Below are 26,185 nucleotides of genomic sequence, written 5' to 3' on the forward strand. Positions count from 1 at the left end.
GTTTAAAGTTTTGCTGGGGGAAACCAGGACCGTATTCAATGGATTGAGTGAGGGTAAAATGGTCTTTTTAATATTCGAAACGGCTATTTTAGTTCCCCGATATAATAGCTTTCTATCTTGAAGAATCTTTACTTTTCGAAATTCGAATTTATCATGACAAAAATGCCCACGCTTTTTCACTCTTCACATTTTATGGATGTGTGTGGGAGTATTCAGTTTGCTCATTCCTTGTTTGCTCTCTCTATTTTTTACTCAGCAGATGTCAGATTTAGTATCTGAGCTCCCTTAATCACCTGGTAATCGAAGTGAATCAATACTCAGATTCGTGCTTTCTGCTTACCTTTCTTTTTTTTTTTTTTTCAAAAAGTGTTACTGTTTGCATTTTTCTCGAACTTTTTTTTTCTTTTGCTTTTTGGTCTTTCTTTTTTGGTGTCCTGTCATTTTTGGTTGTTGTTGTCTGTTGTTTTTGATGCGTTGATGGAATTTCTCGGGAGCTGAGGTTTGATTTGCTTCGGAAACCTGCAATTTCGGTAGCTTAATTTTTGATTTCGATTTACATTGTGTGCGATTCTTAGCTTCTTTTAGTTGTTTTGTAGAAAATTGTTTTTGTTCGATTAGCTTCATTGTTATGTATTACTGTTTTGGCGATGGCTTGCTTTTGTGCGTGTTGCCGATATTATCTTCAACCTCGTGGTGTCTGTTTTCTTTTCTTGAAAGTGCTGCTGGATGTATAGTTAGATTTAATTGACTGCAAAGATTGATTTCCTGTGGAACTTTTTTTTTTTTTTTTTTTTCTGTTTTTGGTTTGGGCTATTTAAGGAAGTGAGGTGCTTGGATTCTGAGATTCTTATTGGAATCTGAGGGGCAAGATGTCGGCCTCAAGAGGGGGCTCAAATCAGCAACAGCCGCCTCCACAGAGGCGGATTATGCGGACGCAGACTGCGGGGAATCTTGGAGAGTCTTTTGACAGTGAGATAGTACCATCTTCGCTGTCTGAAATTGCCCCCATTCTTCGTGTGGCAAATGAGGTTGAAAAAAACAACCCAAGAGTCGCATATCTTTGTAAGTACTGTTAAACTTTATGGGCTTTATACTTGTTCTGTAAATAACTGTGTTTATTCATCCGATGGATTCTTTGGGTTGCATTTTGTAGTGATCATTTTCAGTACTTGGTAGTGTGAAATGGAAGTAAAGATTCATGCCCATGTTATTTAACTTTGGTATGTATGTGTATTTACAAAATGGACGTAAATCCCATACCCGTACAAATTGTTTGTCATTCTACTTTCCTACTTTGCTTGTTTGTGGTATTGAGTTTGTGCTTGATGGGGTAGCTAAGTTTTGGAAAGTCTTTTATCTTTGTTCCAAAATTGCTTTTAATTCATATCTAGCTCCTGATACGCATGAGATTAGGAAAGAAATAATTATGATATTATTGCTCCTAAAAATATGAGAACTGCTAGAATCAACACTTACTGCTGTTTTAACTTTGCATAGATTAATGGAAATGTGATACCAAGTCACCATTTATATGTTATACAAAATACTTTCCCTAGTTTGTCACAAGATCTCAGTTGTTCAATAACTAATTGTATTAATTAATTGATTTCCTTGGTAGAAACTATAGCTGTACTTCTGTGGTCATGAAATGTTTTAGTGTTCATGCATCTGGCCTGATTAACAATCACATTTATTATCTTTTGTTTATTTGCATCTTCTAAAAATCATTTTAATTTGTGTTCTTAATCTAGTTTCTTTTTTTTTTTTTTTAATTCTCTAAGATTATCCATTAGTTTACTGTTTGAATATCTGATAATCTGTCTACACTGGGCTTGGCCCTAGGTCGATTTTATGCCTTTGAGAAGGCTCACAGGTTAGATCCCACATCTAGTGGGAGAGGTGTCCGTCAATTCAAAACTGCTCTTCTTCAGCGCCTTGAAAGGGTGAGTTCTGTTAGTTTTCACTTGAAGAATTTCAGTATGTTCGCTTATTTGTTTTGATTAGTAGTTGCCCATTTTTTTGGGCAAAGAGTGAGAATAGCACTAACTTGAATTAATAGAATTCTTGTATCTTTGTTGTGAGACTACTTTCTAATATGTCTTTGTGCATCTAGAATTCTATGCTGAGCTTCTTGCCATTAAATTTTCGGGAATAAAAGGAAAAGAAGCACGTCTTAATTCCTCCTTGTGCAAAAAACAGCAGATAATTAAACTGTCCCCCAGAAGTAAATTATACTATGCAAATGTTGCTGCACTATTCTATTTAGTCAAGTTTGGATCTTTTAATATGCCAAATACTGAAGGTGTTGGATATGTGAGATGATTAGTGATGCACTGCCTGTTGAGGGATTTACGTTGTATGTCTCTTTTTATTGATAAAAGAAGAAATATTATTAGAAAGCTTAGAGAAGAAATAACACAAAGGGTGGATAAGAATCTCCAACACAAGGATGTGTTCCATACCTTTTTTTCTAATAAAAGAAGAAACGTTATTAGATGGTAGGAAAAAAATATAAACAGATGGGGGGATAAGCTATCATCCTCCAAAAGAAAATGAAACAAAGTAACAAAAGGAAAAAAGTAAACGCACTATTGATGTATGATAGCAACCCCAATTCCTTTGTAAAGTAGACAAAGAAATTCCTTAAAGAAACCATGAGCTCAGTGAAAAGAGAAACCAAAAGCACCATCCTTTCCCAAATGTCATCAAACAAATGAGACCATGAGCTTACCTAATTTTTGCATTTCTCTGCAACCAATGGATTCATAAACCAAACATAGCCCATCATCCTCCAAAAGAAAATGAAACAAAGTAACAGAAGGAAAAAAGTAAACGCACTATTGATGTATGATAGCAACCCAATTCCTTTGTAAAGTTGACAAAGAAATTCCTTAAAGAAACCATGAGCTCAGTGAAAAGAGAAGCCAAAAGCACCATCCTTTCCCAAATGTCATCAAACAAATGAGACCATGAGCTTACCTAATTTTTGCATTTCTCTGCAACCAATGGATTCATAAACCAAACATAGCCTCTCTGAAGCATTTTTTATCCTTCACCATGTTCTGTATTTTAGGTTCATAATAATTTTAATTTGATGCAGAATCTATGTTATAAATAAGGTCTGAGCTTGAGTTAGGTATGAACTTGGAGGTGTTATGTAGAGGGGTCCAATGCACGAACTTCCATGGGAGAGGGCAAGTGCATATTTTAGGTGTTGTATAATTTAGATTCATTTGATGCACAATCATTGTCAAAAATGGGATCTGACTGGGTTAGCTATGGTCATAATGTGTTTAAGGTGTTACCTTGTGTTTCAATAACAATTAATCTGTGTCGTAAATGGGGTTTGACAATGGGTTAAGTATGACCAACCTGTAATGCACATGGAGGTTTTATGTAGTGAAACATTTCTTTGTCCAGCACTTTTACAAGTTCTTTAGCGTCTAGACAATTGTTGGCATTGATTGCTGGGGCTTTCTTTTACAGGAGAATGATCCAACATTAATGGGAAGGGTTAAAAAAAGTGATGCTCGTGAAATGCAAAGTTTTTATCAGCATTATTACAAGAAATATATTCAAGCCTTGCAAAATGCTGCTGATAAAGCGGATCGGTTTGTATCTGTTGATAAATGTTCCTTTGGGTGATATTTGGCAGCATCCTGTATATCAGATTTTGTGCTTGCAATTACTAATATGATTGTTATATCCAATGGAATCTTGTTTTTTACAGTGCCCAACTGACAAAAGCGTACCAAACTGCTAATGTTCTCTTTGAGGTTTTGAAGGCTGTTAATCTGACACAATCTATTGAAGTTGATCGTGAGGTGAATGACATATCTTGATATATATTATTATACTTGTATAAGTCTGTTCCTTATTGGAATGTAACTCTATCACAAGAAGTGGTTTACTTTCAGAGTAAGAAGTTCACATCCTTCTTGATTATCAGTTGTTATTCCATTGTATAGATATAATTATTGTCAACTTCTCTACAGATTTTGGAAGCTCAAGATAAGGTTGCTGAGAAGACACAAATATATGTGCCTTACAATATCCTTCCTCTTGATCCTGATAGTGCAAGTCAGGCAATTATGAGATATCCTGAGGTTTCAAACTTCCACCTTGTCTTCCAATATCTGCTTTAGTCTTCTTTCTCTTGTTATCATTCTTGAGTAATTTTCTTCTCTCAATATTCAAGATCCAAGCTGCTGTTCTTGCTCTTCGTAACACAAGGGGTCTCCCATGGCCCAAGGATCACAAGAAAAAGAAAGATGAGGACATACTAGATTGGCTTCAGGAAATGTTTGGATTTCAGGTAAATTTTGATTTAGATGAAATTGTCTCTTTGTTAATGTACTTTCTGGTCTAGTAGAGCTATATTCAAACGTAGGTTGTTTGGGCCCTTCTGACATTTATATTTAAATGACGGTTTTGTACACAAGATACCAAGAGGGTACTGCCCAACTACAGAAGGCTATTATCGATCCAAACTTGTCATATATATAAGGCAATCTAAATCTTCTCCATCAAGAGGAGTATAACTTTTAATCAATAGATTCAAGGTTTAGAACGAATATTTCTCAAAATCTTTCTTCACGCGCGTTAAACTGTCTAACGTGAATTTTGCAGAAGGACAATGTGGCAAATCAAAGGGAGCATCTGATCTTGTTACTTGCCAATGTGCACATAAGGCAGTTTCCAAAGCCTGATCAACAGCCCAAGGTTTGTTTAGCAGGACAATTTTTCTTATAAGATGTTCTTGTGTATTATTTTATGCTGTAAATGAAAGTTGGTGCTTTTGCTTTTTTTCAATCTTTTCAAACATTAAAAATTTGGACAACAATTATTTAGGGTTTATACTTTTGAGTTCTATAAATATGTTGTCCCTTTTACCATCAACTTTTGGCTGTTACTCAGGAAGCTCATTGGTATAAGATAAAGAGAGCTTGAAACAATACTTAGAGAAAAATTATTAAGAACCGAAATTGAAAAATAAGCTAATTAATTAGAATAAACTATAATACAGAATAACTAAAATAAGATAGTAATTAAATAAGAAATAAAATCTCATACCATTGATAAACTTTTTTTTTATTAAAAGAAGAAATTTTATTTAGGAAGAGAGGGAAAAGAATACAAAATTGGGGGTTGAGATATCCTCCTCAAAGAGATGAGAAAAGAAAAAGAAAAAAAAATAACCACAATCACACAATAGTAGTATCCTAAGAGCTATATTGGATTTCTAGTTCTGATGCACGGTGAGACAAATGTGAGGGGAGTGTCGATGTATGCTGTCATAGTTGTCTTTTCCCAAATTTTATGTAAGGAAGTTGATGATCATGGAAAATTTGATGGTTTCTTGCTAGTTGAATACACCATAGTCCAACAAATGTTGCTTCTTGCTAAAGTGGTTCAGCTTCTTTCCTCACCCTAAGCCATAAATATTAGAACAAATTCATTAGCTTGTTCTATATGTTCTAGGGTAAGTTGCAATGTAGGAAAAGGTAGGAATGAGTCTCACTTCTTTCAAAACACATTAGGCAGACGTCTGGAAATAAGGAACAATGAGGGCGACAAATTTGAAGCGTCTCATTTGTGTTAAGTATCTGATGAATGATTTTCCATGAAAAGTCCTTTACCTTTAAAGATGCTAACACTTTTCAAAACACCTTAACGATGTGAAATTGGGGATAAATAGGAAATTAAGATCGAACATCGACTTATAAGTATATAATCCCAAATGTCCAAATCTCCAGGATCTGTTGTGTTTGGTTGGGATGACAGTTGAATGGGTTCCAACGTGGCTAGTGATGATAAAATATCAAAAGTCTTCTATCAGATATGTTATGTTTAAAGTGAGAGTTCCAGGCAACTCTTCCCTCAGTATTCTAGATAAACATGGACGCATGGGTTTTGTGTTTGGAAGACATATTATATAGCCTAGGAACTTCAGTGGCTAATGGTTGATACCCCAACCCAAGTATCTTCTCGAAACAAACACTCTAGATCCGTTTCCCACATGGAGTCATGAGTGGGGTAAACAAAAATTGGATTTTGGAGATGGAATTCCAAGGACTTCGGTGAGTAGCAAATCTTCCTGTTACGACATCTCAACCATTTCGTGCACTCCTAAAGATACTGGTTATCACCATATGTCATTGAAGATTTTTGGAGAAAAATATTAACTTTATTTTCTCATACATACTGATGTGAGCGTATATGACTTAGACTATTCAAGCAACCTAGCAAGCCAAGAAAGAAAGCGGGACCTAAAGATGTTAAAAGGCCATGGGTAATGTCTTCCCACCAATGAAAGACTTTTTCCCACTCGAGAGATTTTTCTCTCAAGAAGAAAATTTTTCTTTTTCTCCCCATATCTTTCTCAAATGGCAAAAAAGAAACCATAATCAAGGAGTTTTAGAAATCCATCAAAGAAGAATCAAAGTTATATCTTTTCAAGTTTCCACGCTAAGATCATATTTTCCTGAAAGAGTATATTGACGTATGAGAAAAATCAGGGGAGATCATGGATGAATTTTAGGTATTTATCACAATATCATAGACGAATTTACTTTTCTAAGGAATCAAAATAACTTCTTTAAATTATGAGATATTTAAAAGATCTTTCTTAAATTAAGAGATCTTCAAAAGATCTTCTTTAATTTAATAGACCTTCACAATTTAAAAGGTTTCCATTAAGGGAGATCTCATCTAGCTCATTTTGGTTATAATCCTCTTGATTCTTATTATTTTCTTATTCAAGTTAAGATTTAATTTTTTAAGTAATTTGCTATTAATTTAGTAGATCTATTTTCTTATATTTCGCATAGCTTACAAGTATAAATAGGTCTTCAAGTTCTAGTTGTAATTAATAAAGTTTGAGAATAATAAAACAAAATTTTTAGTTCTCAACTAGTGAGGTTTTCTTCAACCTTCTTGTTAAGGTGAAATTGATATCTACTTATTAAGATAACTTATAATGTTTTCATCAATTTATTTTTTTGAATTTGTTTTCACTTATCAAGATTTTTCTTGTGGTGTTGTAATCAATTTATTGATCACTATTACTTTAGTTTCAATCACAGGTTAATTGTGGGTTAACTAAGGAGAGTCTATTCAAGGATTGAGTTTTTTATACTAATTTTCTATGTGACTTTTTTATCACATTATTGATTCTGAATTCCGTATTACATACTGTGTTATAACAACGGAGGTATATATATGTATATAGAATTTTTATCTACAAATAAGGAAATTAATATTATTGCAGATCAAGTTATGTAAAAATTTGTTTTGAAATCTTTTAGTGAAGACATCTGCCACCTGTTCACTAGAAAGCACATGATATAGGCATAAGAAGCCACTAACCACTTTCTTTTTTATGAAGTTGATCAATCTCAATGTGTTTTTTCCCCTCGTGTTGAACTAGATTATAAGCTATGCTAATGATTGTTTTATTGTCATAAAACAATGATAGACTCTTTTCTTTAAACAATTTAAATTTTTTCATTAATTTTTACAATTATAATCAGTCATATACTTTTTGGGTCATTGTTATAGATTCTATTTCAGTACTGAAACAAGCAGTTACATTCTGCTTTTTGCTTTTTCATATAACTAAATTATCTTGTTCGACTGTGCATTAACCGGTAGTTAACCTCTTATCATCTGGAGATCTAGTTCAATCGGTATTTGTAAATGTTTTTATGTTAAAGTGATCATTTTTTAAGAAAAGTAAACTTTTCATAGTGCAGATTTCAAATATCACAATATGTGAAAAATGACATGTAAATGAAGGCCGTGAGGATCTTGCATGTACTGACTTACCAAACTAATTGCATATGCTATATCAGGTTTGGTATATAAGAAATAAACGAGTTTTCCAATCAATTTTTGATATCTTCCCAAGTCTAATGGTGTACCACTTCGTTTTTATAGTTTGTAATTGCTTTCAATAGGAGACTTTACAAGCTTACAACCCATTATATCAATCTTTTTTAATAAATTTAGGATATATTTTGTTTAAGAAATGAAGATTTTTTTATTAGATCTAACAACTTCAATTTATAATAAATACTGTAGTTTTTCTAAATCTTTTATTTCAAACTCTTGAGTAAGAAGTTCTTTCAATCGAGTCATCTCTCTTGGATCGTCTGCAGTCACCACAATATTATCTACATAAATAATGAGAAGAGTGATTCTACCCTCATAATGTTTTATGAACAGGATATGGCTAACATTGTTTTATTGATATCGAAAAGATATCATAGCTCTTTTAAACATTTCAGAAGATATAGTGAAGATGAATACAATCACAAGTCTAGGATATATTATGATTATATTCGTTTCTCGAGATGTACAAATGTTAAATCTCTTCTAACTCATTCTGATTGTATGCAACTATAAATAGGTGTTTTTCAAATTCTTTTTATTTTCTTAGTAACCTTAGTTTCTCTTACATAATTGATAGTAGATTAAGTAGGGAGGGTTTATTTAGCGATTAAATCTTTGATACTATTTGAGTATTGTATGAATTTTGGATTGTAGTGTTGGTCATGGGTTTCACATAAGATACATTTGTTGGATAGATTCTCATTCCCACCTGATACTGTAATACGTGAAAGGTTCAGTAAGTAAAAAGAATTCAAAAGAGAAAGGTCATTACTGGGAGACTTCAAAGGCTTGCCACCGGTGTTTGAAAAGCAATTACCTTAGTTTCTTTCACATAATTAATAACAGATTAAGTAGGGAGGGTTTATTTAACGATTAAGTCTTTGAGTATTGTGTGAGTTTTGGATTGTATTATTGATCATGAGCTCCGCTCAGATACTTTTGTTTGATAGATTCTCATTCCCACCTGGTGCTATAACACGTGAAAGGTTCAATAAGTAAAAAGAATTCAAAAGAGAAAGGTTATTACTGGGAGACTTCAAATTCAAAGGGTTGCCATCGGTGTTTGAAAGCAATCATTTTCCTCCTTAGGTGTATGGACTTTAGATGGACAACCATTCGCCATAGGCTCTTCACTCAATTGAAGCTTCTTCTCTATCTCCTTATCATGCCTTATCTGCATTTTATTTTCTACAAACATGAATTGGGGGCTTTCGAAATCTCCTGTATATTTTTATGGATAGCTATTTCCTAATCAAAATCCTCTAAATTTTTTTCTTAATCCGCCTCTAAAATGCCGACGCACCATTTATATATAAGCATATAGATATTAGTTTCTAAACAAGTTAAATCTTTTGATAGTAAATACTACAGTACCCTAGTACTGAAATATGTCTACTTTAAGTTATTGTTGTTTGTATCATTCTATCCAATTTGGTGAATACTAGATCTCGATTTTTGAAAAATGAATAGAAAGAATATCAAAGTTGAACTTTGATTAACTGATTTGTAGCCCCAAGGAATTTCATGAACAAGTTTAGCTAGGCTTGCTAAACTTGAAGTTATCATGAGAAAACAATAAGGCTTCCACATCTTGTTCATGAATTCCTTGGGGCTACAAATCAATTACTCATATTTATTTTGAATTTTTTGTGTGCATTTGGTGTAGTAGATTTCCAAATAAGAAAATACCCAAAAAAATTTATTTGAAAATTTGTAATATGTATTCCATTGCTTAGTTTAGTTCTGCAATAGAAGAGTTTAAGAGGTCGGATGTGAATCATTGGCTTGTGACTAACTTGTATCTGTTCCTGTTTAGTTGGATGATCGTGCATTGACAGAAGTGATGAAGAAACTCTTTAAGAACTACAAAAAATGGTGCAAGTACTTGGGTCGGAAAAGCAGTCTCTGGTAAGACTCACTGTTGCCTTTGCTGGAGTCAGTATAACGTTAGCTCCATGGATTCTATGCACATCGTGTAGTTGGTTTTTATTTAATGTTATTATTTTAGCAATTTTAGTAAGAAAAAATGCTATGCAGAAAATAATGCAAGAAAGAATTTAGTTTTGGTGAATATAATGTGTTGTGTGCCTGATAAAGCATATCTCATGTTTTTTTGGTTTGGAAAAAGAAGGTTATTTAATGTCTTATGCTTTTTTCTTTTTCAAGTGCGCTGTTAACTTTCTTGAAATTAATAATCTGCAGGTTACCAACAATACAGCAGGAAGTTCAACAGCGTAAATTACTGTACATGGGTCTCTATCTTCTGATATGGGGGGAAGCTGCAAACTTGAGATTTATGCCAGAATGCCTTTGTTATATTTATCATCATGTATGTATTTAGATTGTCTAATCTTCTTATTCTCTGACCCTTCTTCTATGGAGTTTAACTATTGTGTTATCAGGATTCTCTGAACATGCTTTTTAAACCATATCCTATTTTTAATGATTGATTTCTATACTTTTAATATTGTTACTTTTGGTATATTTTGGTGAATATTTTGTCTCATAGAATTGGGAGTGTTGAGCTATAAGAATTGAAAATTAATCCCGCCTTCAACCTTGAGAAAATTTATCTTGCCTCCACCATTTGTGTATTTCTGATATTTAAAAATAATTCTATAGATGGATTTTTTTTTTCTTTTTACATTTTTTTAATGGAAGAAAGAGCAACTTCACTAGGCACCAAAGATATGTATTTGATCTTTTAGGTGCTCTTCCAAGCTGAAATTTTTCTTTTTTAAAAAAAATTATAGAAGAAGAAATGCAATTAAAGTGAGAGCAAACTATGACAGAAGATAATAAGATGGTATTCAATTAAAATAAACTATAAAAGAAAGTCAAAATACATTGACAAAATGGAAACTGAATCCATTTGGAAAGCAAATAACAACATTCCCTGAAAGAAACAGTGGGCCTTTGCTCAAGAAAGAGCAAAGAAAACAATCATATCCCAACCACATAAGATAGTTGAAACAGCTTAAAACCAGCCAGATTGCCTGAAAACTGGCAAACATAGGCTCCCTTACAATAACTTATGCTCCTTAATCTTCCCAAGACCATGTTACATTAGATAAAAATATCCAGCTTAGGGGGGCATACCCACCTTCCCTAAGGTGTAGTGATAGCAAATAACAAATGGCATATTCTGCTTTACTTAGGTTTGAATGGTTTGTTTTCTTTGTTTAACTACAGATGGCATTTGAACTATATGGTATGCTGGCTGGAAATGTTAGTCCTATGACAGGAGAGAATGTGAAGCCAGCTTATGGAGGTGAAGAAGAGGCTTTCTTGAGGAAAGTTGTTACTCCAATCTATGAAGTGATTGCAAGGGTACACCATGCCATTTCTTTAAACTTTAGAACTCTAAGAAGCTTTAATTGTTAAATCTTTTATGTCAATTTTCCTTTCTTTCTTTTTTTCCCTAATTTTATAGGAAGAAATTTACCCTTTTGAATAATATTTCTTTTTATGAGAAAGTCTTTCATTTAAATCCGTACTTACTGCATGAATGAGCTGCTTGACAGGAAGCTCAAAGGAGCCAAAAAGGGAAGTCAAAACATTCCCAGTGGAGAAACTATGATGATTTAAACGAATACTTCTGGTATAGGACCTTTCTTTTTGTTTTATTTCCTCTTCATTTTAGATATTTCTACTGATCACCTTTTTGCTTTTGATTAATTGTAGGTCAGTTGGTTGTTTCCGGTTGGGTTGGCCCATGCGTGCGGATGCTGATTTCTTTTGTCTGTCTGTTGGACAACTCCATTCTGAGAAAAATGGGGTAACAAATCATTTTTATGTTTATGTTTTCTCCTTTCATGCTATAACCAAATCTCTCTCTCAAGGATCTGAAAGTTAATAATTAGAGAAGATAGACAGATGGAGAGAATAAGGCCTAGTAATGACTTTGCAGTAGCTCTTTAGCTAATTTTTGTACACATCATTTTTACAGCTTGTTGGTTCATTTGCTATTAAATTCCTGGTAATTTACTTGTAAACTCCTAGATAATTAGTAGTCAATTATAGGCATTAACTAGTTAATTACTTATTCTCGAGAGGAAATTACTATTCAATTTTTACATTCGCCTTAATGGATATAATTGCAGCATGCATTTTTTTCCTGTGTTTAAGCCACTCTCATCCCTGCCTTGAATTCTTTGGTTGGGAATTCAATTTCAACTTAATTCATCAGGAATTGAATTCCCACGTCCTAGAAACTCAAGGTGGGGTTGGGGATAACACAAACAAAAAGTAATCCTAATTTATTCACATTAAGGCTAATAGGATTAAGTAAAGCTAGAAATTGAATAGGAATTGAATGGGAAACAAGCTAGATGGACCTTGGGGAAAGTGGAGTTTTACCTATTTTAGAATATGAGTACACAATGTTTTTAATTGGTAAGATTTGATTTTAAAGACTTATTATATTAGCTGATGTACAAATTTATTGTTTATGTTCATTCCAAAAATTATTATCCATTTTCTATGGGTTTTTCAGGAAGACAAGCCCATTACTGCAAGAGATAGGTGGGTCGGGAAAGTTAATTTTGTTGAGATACGGTCATTCTGGCACATTTTCAGGAGCTTTGATAGGATGTGGACTTTTTTTATTCTATGCTTACAGGTATTACATCCTTCTACTGTATTTTCCGTTAATTTTCTTTTCATGGGTTAGCATGGCTCCTGATGGTGGATGCTTCTTACAAGGTTATGATTATTGTTGCTTGGAATGGCTCGGGGCAACCAAGTTCAATCTTTACCGGTGATGTATTCAAGAAAGTTCTTAGTGTATTTATAACTGCTGCAATATTGAAGCTTGGACAAGGTATTTCAATATCGTTCATTTCACTAAAAATTAGATATTTTTAAGTTACTTAAAGAACTTAGTTGTTGATTTAGGAATAAACAGTTACATATTTAGAAAAAGATGTATATTCTAAAAACTAAATATTTATTGTACGTTTGCAAAATCTATGCGAGGATCTGATACTTGATGCCAACTTGCTAGTATGGTCTAAAAATACCTATTCCCCCAATATGGACAAGTTATTTGCTTTATATGAAAAAATATCATCTCAATTGAATCGAGCTGTTAAGTTCTGATCTCCACTGTTTCCTCTAAAAGTTACGTTATTGCTTTTTTGGTTTTTTCTTTAATATGCTAGTTTTCACTCTTGCTCCGGAAGCACATTCTTCTTGATCTAAAATTCAAGATATGCTACTCAAGACTAAAGATATATACCTTTTCTTTCTCTGTTGGAAGATGAGTTCTGTTTGTTGTACTTCTGTTAAAATTTTATTTTTTATCTTTGCTTCTTTGGTTTCTCTTTTTTGCTTTTCATGTAAGAGTTTGATTTTTCGTACATACTAGCTTGATTCTTGTTTTTGCAAGGGTGTGAGTCTGTGTTGATCAAATAGTGCAGTCTGTGTACTCTAACCCAAGACTAAAGAGGATGTATCTATTTTTTCCTCTGTTGTTTAAAAGAAAGCTGTTTAAATTAGCTAAATGTTCTTTGTGATTTGCTGGGTTTTCACCCTCCTTTCTGTCAGATTCTAGGTGTTCTGTTTGCTGATTTTTTTTTTTTGTTGGTTTAATGCATTAGTTTTTGCTTTGATTTGCTAATTTTGTGCCTGTTGGTTGATTCAATGGAGATATGTTAGTAGACCTGAATATAATCTCTCCTTCTTGACTTCGTGCAGCTGTCCTTGATGTAATCCTCAGTTTCAAGGCTCACCGAAGCATGTCTTTTCATGTTAAGTTAAGATATATTTTGAAGGTTGTTTCGGCGGCAGCGTGGGTGATAATTTTATCAGTTACTTATGCTTACACATGGGAAAATCCTCCAGGATTTGCTCAAACCATCAAAAGTTGGTTTGGTACCAATTCAAATTCACGTCCCTTGTTTATATTGGCCATTGTCATCTACTTGTCACCAAATATGCTCGCAGCTGTATTGTTTCTTTTCCCCTTCATCCGTCGATTCCTTGAGAGGTCTAACAATAAGCTCGTGATGCTCGTAATGTGGTGGTCACAGGTATCTTTACCTTTCATTGTTTTGTGCTTTACATGTACATTAGTGTAGATAATTTAGTTAAGTCGATATATTTGATTTATTTCGGTACTCTATGGTTCCTTTATGGTAATATCGTTGACATCTTGCAGCCCCGGCTTTATGTTGGAAGGGGAATGCATGAGAGCACATTTTCTCTGTTCAAGTAAGAACTTGATGTTTGAGCATGGATGAAACTGCCACTTTCATATACATATCATGATATTTTGTCTCTGATTCACATTGTTTCAAATTTCAGATATACATTCTTTTGGGTTCTGCTCATGGTAACAAAGTTGGCTTTTAGTTACTATATTGAGGTGTGTGTTCCTTTCATCCAAAGCTTTTAATTATTTTATTCTTCAGTTAGTCAATATTCATATGCAACAATGAACACAAGGGAAATGGTAATGTAGACTAAAATTTAAATAAGGTATAGATGGAAATGAGTGTAAGAAACCTGCAAATTATATTACTGCTATTCTGGTTTATTCTTTTCTTATTCTTATTTATTTATTAATTTTTGTATTGCTGTTTTAACAATCCTTTTTTGGCAACAGATAAAGCCTTTAGTGGGTCCAACAAAATCCATTATGGAAGTACGAATAACTGATTTCCAGTGGCATGAATTCTTTCCCCGTGGTAATGAAACATGAAGATGCACCTTCCATTTGCAATAACTTATTGAGGGAGAAACAAAGTATAACAACAGCTTGTTTTTTCTTGTTTATCATGCAGCAAAGAATAATATCGGTGTTGTGATTGCACTCTGGGCCCCAATTATTCTTGTATGCATAACATTTGTCTTTATTTAGTGTTTTACTTCCGACTATTGTTGGCTAAATCCTGTTACTCTTTTGTTCAGGTCTATTTTATGGACACCCAAATCTGGTATGCGATATTCTCAACATTATTTGGGGGTATATATGGTGCATTCCGTCGCCTTGGAGAGGTTCTTTTCTCATGCATATCTCACTTTTATACATTAACTGCAATCTTGTTCTATTTTACGTCTATCCCTCCTTAGTTGACTGATGAAGTTATCTTTATCTTTTCATTTTATTTATTGATGCTTCATCATATTTGATTGGTGTGACATTATTTTATGCTTCTATTACTTTCGGGTGTTTTTAACTCTTGTTCAATTAATGATTTATGTGCTGGGAAGCACAATAGTTTCAAGTTGCACGTTAGCATCTCTAATGCACCCCTTTTGCTACTTATGAGTCTTATAGAAGAGAAAAAAAAAACAAAGCTTTTGAGGGTACATAATTTGTCTGTTGATAGAATTAAGTCGGCTTAGGAACCTTGGCTTTTTTATAATGGCTCATCCTCTTTATACTGTTGAAGATTTAGGATATTTGGTTCACATTTTGATAGACATGTAACTAACTTTATTTATGAGTTTCATCCCCTTGGACTTCAGTAATATCATACTTTTTCTTTGAAAAAGAAAAAAGCATCTCTAACACCATTCTTTTGCTTCATATATAAAATTTTTATGACCTTCATATCTGGACTATTTCTTCTTTTAATACTTTTCTATTTATTGCAGATTCGAACATTAGGGATGCTCAGATCTCGTTTTGAATCATTGCCTGGTGCATTTAATGCCTGTCTAATTCCAAATGAGAAGAGTGAGCCAAAGAAGAAAGGACTGAGGACCACATTGTCCCGCGACTACGCAGAGGTTGAAAATTCTGCATCTTATAACCTGGATTTAATTGTGCATTTTCAAACTTAGCACTTTCATCAAACTTAAACATGAATGTTATCTGCAGATCCCTCCCAACAAAGAGAAAGAGGCTGCAAGATTTGCTCAGTTATGGAACAAAATAATCAGTAGTTTTAGAGAGGAAGATCTTATAGACAATAGGTATTACATGTACTATGCTATTAGTCATGCTTCAAAAGCTCAGTTTCTTGTTTTCCTAGCAGATTGAGTCTTGTTTAATTCTCAGGGAAATGAATTTGTTGCTTGTACCATATTGGGCTGACCGTGATTTGGAACTTATACAGTGGCCACCATTTTTACTTGCTAGCAAGGTTTGTTTCTCCATTCTTTTATGGAACTTTTAACATGGATGTTCAGTTAGTGATGTTATGTCTGTGCTTTAGATCCCAATAGCATTGGACATGGCAAAGGACAGTAACGGAAAGGATCGAGAGCTAAAGAAGAGGATTGAGGCTGACAATTACATGTCCTGTGCTGTCCGTGAGTGCTATGCTTCATTCAGAAACATTATCAGGTTCTTGGTTCAGGGGAACCGTGAGAAAGAGTAAGTTCTGCTGTTGTTATAGGAAGCATAACGAGAGAGCTTGTTGAACATAGAAGTTCCTTCCTTACATTTTCCATATCATTAGGACTGTTTATTAAAGGCCTATCATTAGGTTTGTTGCTTGGTTAGATCTCATTTATTCAAGAATGAATGACATGTCCTTTAACTCCCAGAGTTATAGAATTCATATTTTCTGAGGTTGACAAACATATAAGAGATGGAGATCTGATTCGTGAGTACAAGATGAGTGCTCTTCCCAGCCTCTATAACCATTTTGTCAAGCTGATAGAATATTTGGTAATATTCTTAGTTTCTTTTTCATTTTTTCTGAAGTTTGCTTCTAAATTAAGCCTTTGATCAATTGAATTCTTCTTTTTGCAGCTAGATAATAAAGCAGATGATAGGGATCAAGTTGTAATTCTTTTCCAGGACATGCTGGAAGTTGTTACAAGAGATATAATGATGGAGGATCATATATCCAGGTGTGGCATCTTGCTATGATGCTTCTGCTAACAGATGCTCATCCTAAATCATTATCTTATCCTTGTTTTCGTGAACAGTTTGGTAGATTCAATTCATGGTGGAACTGGGAATGAGGAAATGATCCCCCTTGATCAACATATTCAGCTATTTGCATCTTCTGGGGCTATCAGATTTCCAATTGAACCTTTAACAGAGGCTTGGAAAGAAAAAGTGTGTGATGTTTGGTAAAGATGGCATGAGAGTCCGATTGCATATCAGATATAATTAAATTCTTGTGCTCATACTTATACTTGCAGATCAATCGGCTGAACCTTTTGCTGAACACCAAGGAATCTGCTATGGATGTTCCATCCAACTTAGAAGCACGGAGGCGTATTTCTTTTTTCTCAAATTCTTTATTTATGGAGATGCCTGCTGCACCTAAAGTCCGCAACATGCTTTCATTCTCGTAAGTCTTCTTTTGATTATCATGACCATGATTCTGCACTTTGTTTTTTTAACTGATTAGTGTTTGTACCAACCTGGAATTTGCCTTCCTCTCTTCTATTGTAGGTCTATATGTTCATTTTTTTTGTATTTATTCTGTACTTTGCCTCTTTCTCTTCTATCGTAGGTCTGTAAATCTTTTCTTTTTGTATTTTATTCTATCTAGTAGCTCTCCTATAATACAGAATAGTATGTATAAGTTTATGACGTTAGGCTGCAAAAGTATTCTGTTTTTGTTTTTTTCTTTATCGGAATCCTTCTAAAAGCTTGAGCTTAGGTTTGAGTGTGAATCCCCTGCATGTGGCAAGCCAAAATAGTCTAATGGTGACATACGATCATTTTCCATCACACTGAAGAAAATGGGACTTCCTTGACCTATTGGCTTTGGTTAGGATGAATGTTTCTGAAGCACTAATTTCTTTGCTGTAGTGTTTTAACTCCATACTACACAGAGGAAGTTCTCTTTTCGTTGCACGATTTGGAAGAGCAAAATGAAGATGGTGTTTCTATTCTCTTTTACTTGCAAAAGATCTTTCCAGGTTCTTTTCTTTGCTTATCCTACAAAACATAAAACTTATTTATTTTTCCCTCAAGATTCATTGTAATGTTGGTGCTACTGCACAGATGAGTGGAAAAATTTTCTTGAGCGTGTAAGCTGCAAAACAGAAGAAGAAATTAAAGGTGATGAGGAACTAGAAGAAGAACTTCGTCTCTGGGCATCCTATAGGGGACAAACTTTGACTAGAACTGGTACAATTAATTCTAAAAATTATGTTCTCTCTCCTCCCTCAGTCACTTCCCCCCATACTATCTTTCTGCTTGCAGATCTGTCGACACTTACCAAAATATGTTTCTTCCTTGTTACCAGTTAGAGGTATGATGTACTATCGGAAAGCTCTGGAGCTTCAAGCTTTTCTTGACATGGCCAAACATGAAGGTATGGACCCTTCCGGGTAGGAACTATTGAAGTTGTTTGTTGCTTTCAGTTAGACATTGTGTTTACAGAATCAGTTCTCCAGTAGTACTTGATTTTAAGCAGTTCCAATGTTTATGCATGTCCATATGGATGCATACTACAGAATGTTAACTAAAGGCTAGTTTAGCAAATTGAGTAATAGGTACATTAGGATAAGAGACTTAAAACTGTCTACATGATGATCATCCAACTTAGAATCAAAAGATGACAAAGATGTCATGGAAAGGTTTCCTTGAAGTGGAGACCGGTAAGGAATGTAATGCCAAGCCTGATCAACCCGGCTTAGAGCAAAATTAAACCTTGCAAAAGACGGAGTGGAGGCTGTAATCTATGTTAAATTCCTGATAGGATTAGAGAAGACTGTTTAAGGTATCCAACTCAAATTGCCTGAGTGGTTAATTGTTTTGACCTGATTTTGGACGTTGTTTCTGCTCAGATTTGATGGAAGGTTATAAGGCCATAGAATTAAATACAGAAGACAACTCCAAGGGGGAAAGATCATTATGGGCGCAGTGTCAAGCCGTAGCTGACATGAAGTTCACCTATGTGGTATCATGCCAGCAGTATGGTATTCATAAACGATCTGGTGATCCTCGTGCCCAGGATATATTGGGGCTTATGACTGCGTAAGTGTCTGGAAGTATTTTCTTTTTGAAATACTGGGTCTAGCTTAACTGATAACTGTAACTTGAAATGGCAGATACCCATCTCTCCGTGTTGCTTACATAGATGAGGTTGAAGAACCGAACAAAGACAAGTCCAAGAAGATAAACCAGAAGGTTTATTACTCTGCTTTGGTTAAGGCAGCACCAAAGTCCATCGATTCTTCAGAGCCTGTGCAAAACCTGGACCAGGTAAAACCTAATTTGGATTTATTTCTAGGATTATTTGAAGGTTAGGGACCTAATGTAGTGTATACAGGAAAAAATGCTTTGATATCCTCTATGAAAAACGTATTGGGTTTAACCAGTCCAATAAGTGGATAAACTGAGACAGTTTATTCACTTTGTAAAAATGACCATGAAAATGGGTTTTAATAATAAATGCACTTCTAAATGTGTAAATTTCTCTGAATTCTTTTGTCTGGTAAAGAAGCATCCCCCTTGACCTTGTGTTGTTGATCTTTTGAAAAGGTAGATCATTTCAGTTGGACCAAATGGGCCAATCAGCTTCAAAATTCCTCCGCATGTTTGATTTTTATTGATAAACTATAATATCTTCAGACCTGCAGAGGCTTCACTTGCTGCATATTCAGCTTAAGAGTTCCTTAAGTAGTTGCTGCAGTCAATAAACATGGCCTAACATGCCATGCACTCTTCACTGTGAAATGTTCTCTCTGAAAGCTCCTTTCTTGATAAGAAAAAAGAAAAGAACAGCTCCTTTTTGTGACCCATTTACAAGACAAACTCTGTAAAGTACAGTTTGTGGCCTTAAAGAACAATTGTCAAACAAACATGTATTCTCCATTTTTATACAGTCAAAATCCTTTGTCATGAAGCGTCCTAAGCAAAAATGTCATCGGAATTCCTTCTCTTTTCTTCAACCTAATCAAGAAATCTAAACTTTTTAATTCCTAAACTTTTCTTCAATCTAATTAAAAATATGCTCTATATCTTTTGCTGGCATGTTTGAATGTAGGTCCAATTGAATGAGAGGGAATGGTTCAACTACTTTTCTTGCAATCATAGCCTATGTCTTGGGCTCCCTGCCATTGATGTTTGGATATGGCAATTTTCATACTCAAATATATAGAGCTTGGTGAACGGCAGCCAAAAATTTTGGGCGGGTACTTGGATTCCTTTGATATATTAAAAAACATTAAATTAATATCAGCTTATAAGGAAGCTAAAAGAAATAGGCGGTACATGTTTGTAGTGAAAAGAAAAAGGAGGTTGATGCTGATTATACATACTGCTTATTTGTTACTTATGCATAGCAAGTTCAAGATTTAAACATTGAAGAAAGTGTGCTTCCATTTTCATGGTCTATTTTAACATCTAGCCTAGGAGTCATCATCATCACCTCCATATTATTACGCATCAAACCATCTAGTCTACTATGCACATGAATTGTTGGACCCAGATCCAATGCCCGTGCCAAAGTTGCAGCACGAGAATTGGAGAGTCCAAGTAAGACAAAGGATAGCATGCTTAAATTATTTCAGTAATCTATTTATTGATTTTTGGCATGTCATTTTATTTCAAAAAAAAATCAGCATATCATGGTCGAGAATACCTGTTGCATTTGGCGGAGCAGATTTTCCATAATGCTATCCTTCGCTAGAGATGATATCAAGAGCAACTGTCAGCTTCTTTATGCTCATGATGTTTGATTTCTTGTTTAGGTGTTATTTGCTATCACTACCTTTTTCTTCAGGTGGATGCTTTCATGGCCAAAATGTTTTGTATTTAGCCTATCCTAGCATCCTGCTCAGTCTTAGGATTGAAATTATTTATCCCACCTTCAAAAACTGAAATGTATTTTAGCCTCAAAATTCTTTGACAGAAACAAAAGGATCTTTCAAATTTCTAATTTTTGACATATCTATCCTTACTAATCTTTTCTGAAAATTATAAAATTTTGCTTTTAGGTGCATAAAATTTGTAAGAATTTTCACTTTTTTCACTCATTTTATTATCTTGATGTTCTCACAGGTCATTTATCGGATAAAACTTCCAGGACCTGCTATTTTGGGTGAGGGAAAGCCTGAAAACCAAAATCATGCAATCATTTTCTCTCGTGGGGAAGGTTTGCAAACAATAGATATGAACCAGGTAGCTTTTGCTGTTTTTCTACCAGAGCTAATTATATCATTCTCTTGATCTATTTTAAGTTTCTTGAGATGTCTCTGTAGGATAATTACATGGAAGAAGCCTTGAAAATGAGGAATTTACTTCAAGAATTTCTTAAAAAGCATGATGGTGTTAGGTACCCTACCATTCTTGGACTCAGAGAGCACATATTTACAGGATCGTAAGTAACTCTTAGCTGCTATTGAAGAAATTATATAATTTATGTCTTTCCAAAACCAGTTTCTGGAAATTTTAGAATCCTAAAAAATTATTTTGCCTATCATTTCAGTGTTTCTTCTCTTGCATGGTTCATGTCAAATCAGGAAACCAGTTTTGTGACTATTGGTCAGAGATTGTTGGCCAACCCGTTAAAGTAAGTCAAAACTCTTCACTGTTCTTTTTTTCTTGTGGTGGGGGCATCCTCCAAATCAATTAGGATGCAACAACTCGAGCAGAAATTTTGAATTTCCAATTGATGAATTTTAAGTCTTAATGCTGTTCTTTGTTCTTAACCCAATTTTGATCAACTAACTGAAGCCATGGAAATCTAGCAAAAGAATTAAGTTATTATCCTCTCAAGATTAAACCTTCATGAACTTGTTTAAATTAAGTATCCTAAGATCAAAGTTAGGAAGTTCATCTATACAGTGACATGTGCATGATATCCTGTATGAACTGGGGAGTCACCTGTTGTTCTGGTAGCACAAGTACTACTAGTAACCACATTCTTTTCTTTGTTAAATTTTATGATTATCTTATGCTTAATGTTCTTCATATCTGTGTTTCTGCCTATCTAGGGTTCGGTTCCACTATGGTCATCCAGATGTATTTGATAGGCTCTTTCACCTCACAAGAGGCGGTGTCAGCAAAGCATCCAAGGTGATCAATTTGAGTGAAGATATATTTGCAGGTATGCTAGTGTTTATACATTTCCCTTGGTTCTGCTTCTGATCATCCAACTTGGTAACTTATATTGTTTGATTGACTTTGTAGGCTTCAATTCAACACTTCGTGAAGGCAATGTCACACATCATGAGTACATACAAGTCGGGAAAGGAAGGGATGTGGGTCTCAATCAGATTTCTATGTTTGAAGCCAAAATTGCAAATGGAAATGGAGAACAGACATTGAGCCGAGATATATATAGACTGGGACACCGTTTTGACTTTTTCCGCATGTTGTCTTGTTACTTCACCACAGTTGGTTTCTACATCAGCACTCTGGTAAATTGCATAATTTTGTTTTCTTGTTAATATATTATTATTTTTGTTCACTGATGCTTTTATATATTGTGAAGTTTTAAGACATTCTGAATCATGTTTTTGTTGTTTGGGTAGATAACCGTGCTCACTGTTTATGTATTCCTTTATGGCCGCCTCTATCTCGTTCTAAGTGGGCTTGAAGAAGGGTTGAGTAAGGAACGTGCAATTCGAGACAATAAGCCTCTCCAAGTTGCTCTTGCCTCTCAATCTTTTGTTCAGATTGGTTTTCTTATGGCCTTGCCTATGCTTATGGAAATTGGGTTGGAAAGAGGTTTCCGAACGGCCCTTAGTGAATTTGTACTGATGCAATTACAACTGGCACCAGTATTTTTCACATTCTCTCTTGGAACAAAGACCCACTACTATGGAAGAACATTGCTTCATGGAGGTGCAAAATATAGATCTACAGGCCGAGGGTTTGTTGTGTTTCATGCCAAGTTTGCTGACAATTACAGGCTCTACTCCCGTAGCCACTTTGTCAAGGGTATTGAGATGATGATCTTGCTGGTTGTTTACCAAATTTTTGGTCAACCTTATAGAAGCGCAGTTGCTTATGTCTTGATTACTATATCTATGTGGTTTATGGTGGGCACATGGCTTTTTGCTCCATTCCTGTTCAATCCTTCTGGTTTTGAATGGCAAAAAATTGTTGATGATTGGACCGACTGGAATAAGTGGATAAACAACATTGGGGGTATTGGGGTACCCCCAGGAAAAAGTTGGGAATCATGGTGGGAGGAGGAGCAGGAACATCTCCGTTTCTCTGGAAAGCGCGGAATCATTGTTGAGATTTTGCTTGCTCTGCGATTCTTTATCTATCAGTATGGGCTTGTGTACCATTTGACCATTACTAAGACCAAAAACTTCCTGGTATATCTTTAACTTCGGTATATTACTTTTAGACTATTATTTTCATTTTTAAATTGCTGAAATTTTTTCTTTCATTTGAAATTAGGTCTATGGCATATCGTGGCTCGTGATCTTTCTAATATTGTTTGTGATGAAGGTCAGTAACCTATCATACCCTTTAGAAAGAGTACATAACTAGAAGTTTCTTCGACCATACATCATTCATGAGTCTGCCACTGAGTGAACTACGTATCAGGCATTGTGTTTTATTATATTTTGAAATTTTATAGTACTACTTGCTATCTGTTTAAATGACATGTATTACTGATGTTACTAAGTTTGTTCTCCTTCGGAAGTGCAAAGAAGGCAAAAGAAAAATAAAATGGAAGGTAGCATTTGGTTTCCTCAAAATTAAAGAGTTACCCTATATTTGGTGGTAAAAGAGAAGAGAGAGCATTACCAAAAACACATTTTCAAGAAACAACATCAGAGTACAAATTTCTGCAAAATTAACCGTATTTCTCCACCACTACCATAACCGCTTCATGTTCTCTTACTATTTTCTAACAAGTTTTTCCATTATATTTCAATTTAGTTTTTACAAATTAATTATTAATTCATAAAAACTTTATTAATCAAGTAAATTTATTTTAGTAATTAGTTCAGTTTATTAACTTAAACAAATTATATTTTGTTTAATTTATATCATTATAGTTTTCTTTAAATTAGTTCATTAATTAATTAAATTTAGATTGAGTTTATAGTATAAACTCTGTAAATTTAAATTTAGAACTTTTAAAAGCACATAAACTAACCTCAAATATTATAAGGGTAGCAAGATGATTTTGCATGATATATTGTCAAACTTGGTACCTTTTTTTATCCAGTGTCAAACACTGTAAATACCTTATTATTTTTATTTTAGTTCTTTGTAATTCGATTTTGTGTTGCTTTGTTCTTTACCACTAACATTCTGAACACAATCAAGGAATCCAAACTGACTATGCCAAGAGTAGGAGTACGTTTGAGATTTTGTATATTCAAATGTAAGGACTGGGGTAATAGAAAAACAAGAGGGAGGAACCCAAACTGACTATGGTAGGAAAATGTTTGAGGTTTCTAATTTTCAACAATTTACACATTTGCTATTAGGCAAATAATAAAGTAACTATCCTACAAGAGTCAAGACATGTGACGAAATACTTCTGTTGATTAATAGCCTTTATCATATCGGCATTTGACTTACCTATTTATGTTAGTGTAAAATATGATTTTGTTCAACAATGATCTTTTTGTTTTGCTGCTTATGATGGGATTTGGATTTCTGTGCTTAAACTGTTCTTCTTCTTCCTTAGACTGTATCTGTTGGACGGCGAAAGTTCAGCGCGAATTTCCAACTCATGTTCCGGCTAATCAAGGGATTGATATTTATGACTTTTGTCTCTATCCTGGTTATTTTGATTGCACTTCCTCATATGACAGTTCAGGACATAATTGTATGTATTCTTGCCTTCATGCCTACTGGCTGGGGAATGCTCCTGGTAAGTACATGTTTCTATTTCTTTTCATCTTTGTTCTTTCTTTGTTGTACTCTCTACTGGCTTGAGCTTCTGCTTTACTGCAATAACACTTTTTGGGGTTTAAAGAAGGATGAATAAAGGAATATATTAAAGGGGGAAAAAAGCAACTAACAGGAATATTGAGCGCAGAGTCGAAAAAATAACATCTTTTGGGACTAAAGAGAACTAATGTTCAGAAAGATAGAGAAAGGTACATAAAAGGGTTTAAAACTCTCTGGATTTTGGCCAAGAAACAGAGAAGAATAATTCAACTCAATGTTTTTCTAATAATGGAGAGAATTTGGGCAGCAAAAAGAAATTCATAATAACATCTTTTTTTCTTTCATTCTAGATGCTTAGAATTGGTGGAAAGAGTGGTGGTAAGCAACACTATGCTGTTTAGTTAAATAGACATTCTCCGCTACTATGCTAAAAGAATAAACTAATAATAGAAATAATTAAATAGAGCCTGCATATATAGGACCATGAAAAGATTCTGCAAATATCTACTATTCTCTAATAGCCTGTATAAGAAATATATATATATTCTCTAACAATAACAATCAATGGTGCTCACTTCACTGAGATTTGCTTTCTGCTTTTGTTTGTATTTCTTGTTAATATAGGACCATGAAAAGATTCTGCAAATATCTACTATTCTCTAATAGCCTGTATAAGAAATATATATATATTCTCTAACAATAACAATCAATGGTGCTCACTTCACTGAGATTTGCTTTCTGCTTTTGTTTGTATTTCTTGTTAATATGGTGCTAATTTTCATTTTCACAGATTGCTCAAGCTTGCAAGCCCTTAGTTCAACGAGCTGGGTTTTGGGGATCAGTCCGGACACTTGCTCGTGGCTACGAGATTGTTATGGGCCTTCTCTTGTTCACCCCAGTGGCATTCCTTGCCTGGTTTCCTTTTGTCTCGGAATTCCAGACTCGTATGCTGTTCAACCAAGCTTTCAGTAGAGGTCTTCAGATTTCTCGCATTCTTGGTGGGCAACGAAAGGATCGTTCTTCTCGCAACAAGGAATGAAAAACTTAATGATACCCATTGTTGTCTTCCATTTGAGCTTCAATTGCCCTTATACAGTTGTGTAGAAATCATGTTCAAATCTATTTGTAAGCCCATTGTTGTCGCTACATGCGAGATAGGGGGCTGCAGACTGCAGTTTTGATTATTGGCATTAGTGGAAGTCTAGCTGCCCTAATCATCTTACTGAAATACGTAGAGAAGAAAATGTATATGATTCAGTTTCACTACCATTCTTATAACTAGAGTGTATGGAAGATAGAATCTTAGTCACTACAGAAGTAGAGTCATGCATGCCCATGTACTTGCATTTTGTTGATGACATGAATTGTGTTGTGGTGAAGATCTGGTCAAATCCATTTAGGAAACTCCTTAGAAAAATAGGAAATTTCACTTTTCTTGTTCCTTTCAACTGAACTGAAACTAGAGAAATATTTGTAAGGTGTTTAGTGTCGGAAAATGAGTGTTTTCTTTTCCTTTTTTTCCCGGTATTGTGTGAGAAAGATGGAAAATGTGATGAG

The 26,185-nt window shown here is 34.3% G+C and overlaps 1 protein-coding gene across 1 annotated transcript; it reads left to right on the top strand.

The window, feature by feature from the left end:
* The first annotated feature begins 135 nt into the window (after positions 1-135).
* LOC110825549 (callose synthase 3-like) lies at positions 136-25,937 on the top strand. The gene is made up of 43 exons (XM_088206516.1): positions 136-296; positions 820-1,062; positions 1,843-1,943; positions 3,487-3,611; positions 3,731-3,824; positions 3,996-4,106; positions 4,199-4,315; positions 4,630-4,722; positions 9,710-9,801; positions 10,096-10,222; positions 11,086-11,223; positions 11,418-11,494; positions 11,578-11,671; positions 12,389-12,514; positions 12,598-12,715; positions 13,591-13,925; positions 14,054-14,106; positions 14,200-14,260; positions 14,501-14,582; positions 14,679-14,728; positions 14,806-14,892; positions 15,496-15,630; positions 15,722-15,816; positions 15,902-15,986; positions 16,059-16,219; positions 16,393-16,516; positions 16,601-16,701; positions 16,780-16,912; positions 16,999-17,150; positions 17,618-17,727; positions 17,813-17,938; positions 18,057-18,125; positions 18,601-18,790; positions 18,865-19,018; positions 20,819-20,938; positions 21,019-21,137; positions 21,246-21,329; positions 21,754-21,866; positions 21,950-22,179; positions 22,294-23,088; positions 23,174-23,224; positions 24,423-24,608; positions 25,419-25,937. The coding sequence occupies exons 2-43, from the start codon at positions 870-872 to the stop codon at positions 25,665-25,667; spliced, it is 5,856 nt and encodes a 1,951-aa protein (XP_088062642.1). The 5' UTR covers positions 136-296; positions 820-869; the 3' UTR covers positions 25,668-25,937.
* The last annotated feature ends 248 nt before the right edge of the window (positions 25,938-26,185 follow it).

The sequence above is a fragment of the Carica papaya genome, chromosome 6 (genome assembly GCF_054855325.1).
Source record: "Carica papaya isolate Zhongbai chromosome 6, ASM5485532v1, whole genome shotgun sequence".
Lineage (NCBI taxonomy): Eukaryota > Viridiplantae > Streptophyta > Magnoliopsida > Brassicales > Caricaceae > Carica > Carica papaya.

Coding starts and splice junctions, on each gene's coding strand:
- LOC110825549 (XM_088206516.1), top strand. CDS start 870: ATGTCGGCCTCAAGAGGGGGCTCAAATCAGCAACAGCCGCCTCCACAG. Junction 4,316..4,629: donor AGGAAATGTTTGGATTTCAG/GTAAATTTTGAT, acceptor TGAATTTTGCAG/AAGGACAATGTGGCAAATCA. Junction 9,802..10,095: donor GGTCGGAAAAGCAGTCTCTG/GTAAGACTCACT, acceptor AATAATCTGCAG/GTTACCAACAATACAGCAGG.